The 8,892-nt window shown below is 32.0% G+C and overlaps 1 protein-coding gene across 1 annotated transcript in view; it reads left to right on the forward strand.

Annotated features, from left to right (window-relative positions):
- Positions 1-8,145, forward strand: part of LOC143078634 (uncharacterized) — a 109,202-nt gene extending 101,057 nt beyond the window's left edge. Inside the window, exon 4 of the mRNA XM_076253482.1 lies at positions 8,124-8,145. Coding sequence (XP_076109597.1) covers positions 8,124-8,145 — 22 coding nt within the window. The remainder of the gene's footprint in view (positions 1-8,123) is intronic.
- The last annotated feature ends 747 nt before the right edge of the window (positions 8,146-8,892 follow it).

The raw sequence follows: 8,892 nt of genomic DNA on the forward strand, positions 1-8,892 counted from the left end.
ACAGTTGCTATTTATCTTAACTATTTGATTCAATCTGGAGTTTCCACTGCCGTTTTAAACGCAGCGTACTATTCAATGCGCTTTCTGAAATAGGCCTAAATAGTTCTTTATTTGGTTTACATAGTTTAAGGAGCGGTGGTGCTACAGCAGCTGCTAGTAATTCTGTTTCCAACAGACTTTTGAATGCTCACGGTAGATGGAAGACAGACAAGGCTAAAGATGGTTACATAAAAGAAAATTTAGAAAATAGACTTAAAATTTCTCAAAATTTGGAATTATAATTATGTGATTGGAACATCCTTCCTTCCCTTGTTTTTGTAGCTCAGTACAATTTCTCATCCCAAATTGCTTTTTGTTTTATTTATGTATTATTAAGACAATTTTTATGTTCGTATGAGTATAGCGAAGATGAATATAAATTAATTTCTTAATTTGGCGTATAAATATTCGCATACGCTTAAATCAGTAATTCGGTTTTCACACATATATATCCAGATTTCGCGCCTTTTCTCTTGTCGAGAAAAAATTACTGATCAGATCGACACGTATATTTTGCATTCATGATATGTAATTGCAGTTATCTCTTTTTCTGATTTAACATTTTTATATTTGTAGATTTCCTACCATTTTTCGGAGATCCAGAGACCATGATTTACATGACCAGAGTTGTCACAATTTATTTCTATTAAACTGATCAGTACAATTTCTCATCCTAAATTGCTTTTTGTTTTATTTATGTATTATTAAGACAATTTTTATGTTCGTATGAGTATAGCGAAGAAGAACATAAACTTTCATATCGTATTGACCAATCAATTAATGCATAACTATGACTGGGAAATTTCTGTATCGGGCATTTTTCGAATTAATAATATTTGTATTAAGAAAGGGGGGGTAATAAACGACCATAATATATTAATTTTGCTAGGTAGGATATCATGTAGAAATTGACAGCTTACAATCATTAAGCTGAAATCGTCATATTTATGTTAAAAGTTCCAAACAATTTGGCTAACATAGGTTTGGCTCGTTTGATTTGCATAGAAAATGAACAAAATAAGTATTTTGACCTGTCGATGAAAAAGACAAATTTCTAGAAATTAGTATTAAATAATTTACCTCAAAATCGAATTGATTTTAAAGGAGATAAATAAAGGGAAAGGTTCACGTAGAAATACAACTTACTACACTAGCTAAACAATTCCATGAAATACAATTTAAGGTTTTTGAAGATTTTTGCACTAATTATAAATCATTCATAAAAGTTAAATTTTGCCGCAAGATATACATGATATAGATAAAAATAAAATTTCTAACGGAATCATGCTTTTTTCTGCACCGACAATGTATTTGAAAAGATACATGTCACATAATAATGCATTTCGTTTAGGAGGAATCTGGCAAATTAATATATGCTCATATCTTTATTAAAAAAAAATGATGTTATACTACGTTTTATTTATCTAGATTTGCAAAAATGATAGAGTTGATACTAGTATATAGATATTATACTTTAAAGGATAAGTTGTAGGTACTTTTTATCTCATTTTGCAAAGAAAACTAACAATCAAAGTGAACGTTATTATTCACAAACTTGTTACAGAACATATGATCAACTAAACAATCGCAGCTGTATACATAATTTCTTATGTTAATTGCTTGACAATATTCAGATTATTTATTAACATTTAAAGGTACTTTTATAGTATATAACATGCACTTCAAGACACCTTATTTTTCTGCAAAGCAAAGTATAAACATGAGAGCTTTACATTATGCATTTACACTGAAATACGTGTATGAAGTGAGATTAACTCACAAACAAAACAGAAATTGAAAGCCTCACAAGTTCATGAATTGCGAGCTTAAATTACAATATCCTTTATAATTATGCGTATGTGTCATACATGTTATAGTTTAATAGTTTATTTCAAACCAAAAGCAATACAGCTTATAGGTATATCATAAATATGTACATGTATATCATAAAAGAACATTTTAAATAAAATCGGAGGCAAGACTACATAGTATAAATCATTCAGAAGATTGTCATGAAAATTTTATATATGTGGCGTATTTCAGATATTTTCCTAAATTAGATAATTCCGAAACATTCTTTGTTGACAATAATTGAACTAATTTAAAAACTGATGCATTTGTATAATAATACCTTTTTATATACATTTTTCTAATATTGTCATATCATGTTACATTAACGAGTTAATCAGTGTTGCTGAAAGGTTGACGGTAAAGTGTTTCAGAAAAACAATTCGTTTCTAATTACAAATGCCTATAGGTCAATTTCATAACTTTTTGTTTTTAATATCAATAACATTCACCATTTTCCTAATTCGTATGCACATGCAAGGTATATTTTACGTTCGTTCAAAACATAAAATAAATATTTTATATATTGTATACATATCTCTAATGGGAAATTTGTTTTGTGTCTAAATGTGAGAAGAAAAAATCAAAGGAACCGGTATTTCACGACTGTTCAAATTGCAAAAACCTGTTTAAACTGCATAAAAAAGATTACCAAACAAAATTTGGACAAACCGAAGGAGTAGAGAAGGAGACTGGGTCAATAAGTTAACATTGTGCTGCTATATGCGAGTATATACCAGTAGTAGAATGCATATGCAACGCACGACACTTTATTCATTACCCTTTTCAAATCTTTATTATCTGTTTAGCTAATGTTTGGAAACCACTGTTACAAACCCTCATTCAAACCAATAAAAACTTACATCTACCATTTGGGATATTTCAAGTCACAGACTTTTCAAACCAGTTCACATTGGAAAAGATAAAAAAGATATAAGCACTAGTATTAAAACATCTGACTTTTCTATACTTTACACAAGTATTCCACATTCCGAACTAAAAAACAAATTAAAAGAGTTTGCATTGATTTCTTTCATCAAAAGGAATAACCAACGCAGATACAGGTATCTTGTCTTAGGGAGGGATAAATCCTACTTTGTAAAGGATGACTCTGATTCAAACACATATTCTCTGAAACTGACATTATCAAGATGCTGGATTTTTTTATTGACAACATATTTGTTACGTTTGGAGGACGTGTTTTTCAACAGAATGTCGGCATTCCAGTGGGAATCAATTGTGCCCATCTTCTTGCCAGCTTGTTTCATTGTCATTATGAGGCTGACTTCATATAGCAACTTCTTAGGAAGAAAGATAATAAGTTATCAATATCCTTTAACTATATAGAGAAAGATACTACCACTGCATCGAGTGTGATATTTATCCACTCGAGACATTTAAATTTTCAAATTTAAAACGCGAGACTCGCCGAGCGTTTTAAATATTTAAAATTTAACTATAAAGAGTACACATCTCCCAATTGATACGATATTCCCGTGCTTGTATTTTCTATCATGGTTTTCTTGATAGAGGGTTGCTGCTCAAACGGAAGCTATAAAACCAAGAGTTCCAAATGGTGATGTTGAATAACCGTTTAACAGATGATATTGGAAATGTTCCTTACGTCGTGACTATAATCCCCTTTTTATTCATGAATGTGACCTACCGAATTGGATTCGTAATAACATGAGCAACACTTCAGGTGCCACATCTGAAGCAGGATCTGCTGACACTACCGGAGCACCAGAGATCACCCCAGGTTTAAGTGGGGTTCGTATTGCTGACTCTTTAGTTACCTATGATGTGTCGTGTACAATTATTTGTCTGTCTGTCCTTTTCATTTTTAGCCATGGCGTTGTCAGTTTATTTTCGATCTATGAGTTTGACTGTTTCTATGGTATCTTGTACCCCTCTTTTACATTAAGGGACATTACAAAGTTGATAAATTTACAAACCAGAAACCTATACGGATGTCTAAAGACTCTTTAGTTCAGACACTTTAATATCGTACCGACCGACCAATTTGTGAAAGTGATTGTGTCTCTTTCAGTAACTCTTCTGCATAACGTTGCTCAGGAAATCTTTGTATCGTTTTTTCCCCCAATTAATAACGTCAGTTTAAGGGAGGAGGTAATAAATGACCATAACATATTAATCGGGCTATATAGATGCCAAAATGATGACACAAAAGGTAGGATATCATGTAGAAATTGACAGTTTACAATCAGTAAGCTGAAATCGTCATATTTGTGTTAAAAGTTTTATTTTGAAGTAGTCCGTCTGTGTCATTAACAACGGGATACATTCCAAACAATTTGGCTAACATAGGTTTGGCTCGTTTGATTTGCATAGAAAATGAACAAAATAAGTATTTTGACCTGTCGAGGAAAAAGACAAATTTCTAGAAATTAGAATTGATTAATTACCAGGAATAATTTTATATTAAGTGTTTGACCAATTTTGATAATTGAGAAGCTTTTACTTCACTAATAGTATGTGATTAAAACTTTCTGCGAATTGTTAAATAGTTTATTCCTTCTGGAGTGATGCATCCTATTAAGAAACAATTCAACCATAAATTCCTTACAATTTCAGAATGTATAAGTAGTGTGTCAAGGTCGTATCATAAAAAAATAACAACATCAAAATCGTTTTTTTTTTTGGGAGAAATATATAAAAGGAAAAAGTTCACGTACAAATACTGCTGCAGTAGCTAAAAAATTCCATGACATACAATTTCAGTATTTTTAAAGATTGTTTTGTCTTTGCACTTGTGATAAAACATTCGTTTAAGTTAAATTTTGCGCAAGATAATGATAAAAATGAGATTTCTAACGGCATGAAGCTTTTTTATGTCCCTGTCTCATTCTTATGCATTTCTTTCAGAAAGAAATCTGTTTAATAAATATACGTTCATATCATTGTTTTTAACAAAAAGATAGCACATAACGTTTGCAAAGAAAACTAATAATCAACGTTATTATGCACAAATGTGTTACAGAACATGTGATCATTAAAACAATATCCACTGTATATATTATTTCTTATGTTCATTGCGTGATAATATTCAGATTATTTTATTGACATTTAAAAGTATCTTACTGGTACTTTTATAGTATACTAGAACACACCCGTGATATCGCGGGTCCGTGACTGAATTAAAGTATATAACTATGCGTAAGCCTTATTTTAGAATTGGTATTGTCAGCTGATATAGTCATGGCTAATATAAGATGCACAGTTTTCTCTGCTTTCAATTTTTTTCTGTTTGAACCCGTCGACCTGGAACTTATCAATTATTGGTAATATCAATTATTTGGAAAACAAAAGGGCCTGGAATGGCCTATATTAGTTATAAATAAAGTTGAATTCTTTGATTCGCTGTTCGTCATGCTGGCTTACAAATTGAAAACTAACTATACGCCTGATTTTAAGTTCAGATTTTTTGTATTCGTATCGCCATCTTAGAAAGTCATACTGATTTAAATACTGCAATATGGAACAATGTGACAATGCTTGAATTTAGTAGTGTCAACCCTGTGACTATGACCCGTGTATATAGCAAAATCTTGGTAGTGCGCCTGTCAGGTGCGGAACTTACAAATAAGGTAATAGGTAACAGGTGAATATACTATTGGTATCGGTATCGGATTCGCCCCGTAATTTGTTAATTATTTGGTAAAACAAAAGGGTCTGGAGTGGTGTAATTTTTAATCAACACCATTGTCCTATATTAACTTTATATAAAGGTGAATTCTTTGATTGATCGTTTTTACGTGATGACGGCTGACAAATTGGACCTCGTTATTTTAGTATTATATATTACATGTACGTCAAGACACCTTATTTACAAAAACTATAAATAATTTTGTTTTCTGTAAAGCAAAGTTTAAACGTAAGAACTGTACGTTATGCATGGACTGAAATTAGTATATGGAATAAGAATAAGAATAAGAATAAGAGTTAGAATAAGAATTAAAAAGTCAATTGTTCATGAACAATTGAATGGTCTAATTTTTTCTTTTATTAATTGCCTTCTTAGTTAAAAAAATATATGGTTTCTAAGGACTCGTATGTTCATAAGTGGTTGCTTAGGGCAAAAATCATTCCTAAGGATAAATATATTAAAATAAGTTATTAAAAATGTCATATGTACTATTCATAGTATTTAAAGTGAAAAAAATAAGTGATTGCTAAGGACTTGTATGTCGTTGCTAGGGACAAAAATGGCATTTCCAGTAATAAAAATGTCATATTTATATTATTCATAGCCTTCTAAGTTCAAAAATATATGGTTGCTATGGTGTTTTATGTCGTTGCTAGGGACTTGACCTCGGACCTTGACCTAACTTTGTAGATCTTATTATGCTGATAATTTTTGCAATTCAAAGTTTCTTTCTATCTCTAACCACTTTTGAGTTATAAGCAAACAACTATCATTTCGGATCCCAAAAACAGTTTTGGTGCCCTAGTTCCATAACAGTTGGTCCAATGATTTTCAACCCACATAACAAATGTAGATCTCGACAAGACACATATTTTCTCCGTTACATTTTATCAGCCATCTTTTACGGTTATTTAGTAAATCCGATAACAAGCTAAGGTCAAAATCTAGGTCATGACCTTGACCTTTGACCTTAGGTCAATTTTCATGTTCATGTGAATTGATGATCATTGGTGATAATCCTAGGTAGCTACAACTTACAGTTTTTGAGTTTTAGTGGCCAACCGACATTTGTTAATTTTAAAAGGGGCATAACCCTACCAATGAGTCGTTGAATCTTTTCGATTCAAATGTAACGAAGTACCAGGGTCTGTTCCTGAACAAATTCCACCCTTTGTTTTTTTCTACCTATTATGGTTATGGAGTTAGAATGATAACAAGTTTTTTGGTGTTAGGGGAGATAACTCCTATAAAGGAAATGTTACAGGGTCGTGCCCTCACCACAAGATAGCTTTTGGTCAACCGATACTAAATACCTAATATCATTTCAACATGTCACGTACTCTTTTTGGGAAATTTCATTAAAGTTTGGCGGACAGAATAATAATAATAACAATTAAAAACCAATTGTTCAGAGAACAATTGAAGGTCTTTCCACCAGTAAATATCTCTTTTGATATTAAAATATTAAAAATCAGTCTAAAATGTCAGTTCCTATGGCTTTATGATGTATAGATATGAATTTTAACCAAAGGTCATAATCTAAAACGCCAAATTTACCTATGACCTTGACCTCAATTTCAAGGTCACAAACTGAGGATCTCAAATCAAAAGACCCTAGGTCTCTAATATGTATGGTTAATAAGTAATATCACTTTACGCATAATTTTAGATGTGGTAGGGGCTAAAACTCCCATTTATTGTCTATGCACCCTTTCAACCAAAATTATTATGTTACGACATGTCGCAACTAACAATTTAGTAAAAATAATTTGTCGATATCTGATAAGGTTAATGAAAATGAGTGAAAATAAGCCAAAATCAAAATTTAGAATATGACCTTGACCTTTGACCTTGACCTAATTTTCATTTTTTTGGACCAAGGATCTCAAATCAAAAGACCCTTTGTCTCTATCACTTGTGGTTTTCAAGTTTAAAATACATTTCAAAATTTCAAATACAAAAGGGGAAATAACTCTCATATGGAATCTCTATACGGCTTCGGTCAAAATAAAACAGCACATCCTGAGGATATAACAAGCAATTTGGAAAAATAAATTTGTCGGTTTCTTATACGGTTGTGAAGATTACGCGATAACAAGAAAAACAGTGTTCGGGGAGATAACTCTTATATGGGAAAGATTTTGGTTACACGGTGTCAGTTACAAAAGCGTAATAACTGTTCGATATTATATACCATATGTCTAAGCGACATCTTGCGAAACAAAAAAATTGCGGAGGAACAAAAAATTGGCGGAAGAAAAAAAATAATAATAATTAAACTGTCAATTGTTCTTGAACAATTGAGAGGTCTTTCCTTTTGTAATGTAAAATACATGTTCCAACAGACGTAGAATGTATTGAAAAGGTCAAGGTCAACCTTAAAAAGCTCCAAAACACACTAAAAATCCTTTATATAAGGTTAAAAACACTAAATTCGCTATCTGGGACATGACCTTGACCTTTGACTTTTTGACCTTTGTCAAGGTCATTAGTCCCCAATGCCATTACTGAAGACCCCAAGGGTCTAGGACCTTTGGTTATATAGTAAAAGCTGATTTTGTCTTTTCAGAAACCTAAAACAGGGATTATGACCCTTATAGAAAGGTCAAATCTCTTTGGTCAAATGTAACAAAGTTGCGCCATAATGACCCAAACATTTTCCACTATTTAAAACTTCTGTAAGTATAATGGTTTCTGAGATTATCCCATAACAAGGTGTTAGGTCAAAGGTCAAGGTCAACATACAAATTTGACCTTGAGGTTTTTTTCAAAGATACATGAATTGATGATGATTGGTGAAGGTCCTAGGTCTCTACGACTTACGGTTTCTGAGTTTTGGTGTTCCACCGACACCGGTTAATTTTCATAGGGGCATAACCCTACCAATGAGTCGTTGAATCTTTTCGATCCAAATGTAACGAAGAACCGAGGTCTGGTCCTGAACAAATTTCACCCTTTGTTTTTTTTCTACCTATTATGGTTACGGTGTTGGAACGATAACAAGGTTTTTTGGTTTCGGAGGGATTACTCCGAACCGACAAAATATTTCGACTAACAGGGTGAGTTCCAGATAGGTATTCATGACACAGATACAAAGTGTGAACATGAAAGCGACGCGTCTTACGGTTTAGGCTGCTAACTTCGTCAAAGTTTGGCGGAAGAATAATAATAATAAACAGAAGAAATACAGTAAGGTCTTTCCCTTTTGTAAAAGGAAAGACCTTAATAATCAGAAGAAAACCAATAGGTCTTTCCACGGAAAAGTGGAAAGACCTAATAATAATCAGAAGAAATACAGTAAGGTCTTTCCTTATAGAAAAAGGAAAGACCTTAATAAG

Source organism: Mytilus galloprovincialis, chromosome 6 (genome assembly GCF_965363235.1).
Source record: "Mytilus galloprovincialis chromosome 6, xbMytGall1.hap1.1, whole genome shotgun sequence".
In the NCBI taxonomy this organism is placed as follows: Eukaryota; Metazoa; Mollusca; class Bivalvia; order Mytilida; family Mytilidae; genus Mytilus; species Mytilus galloprovincialis.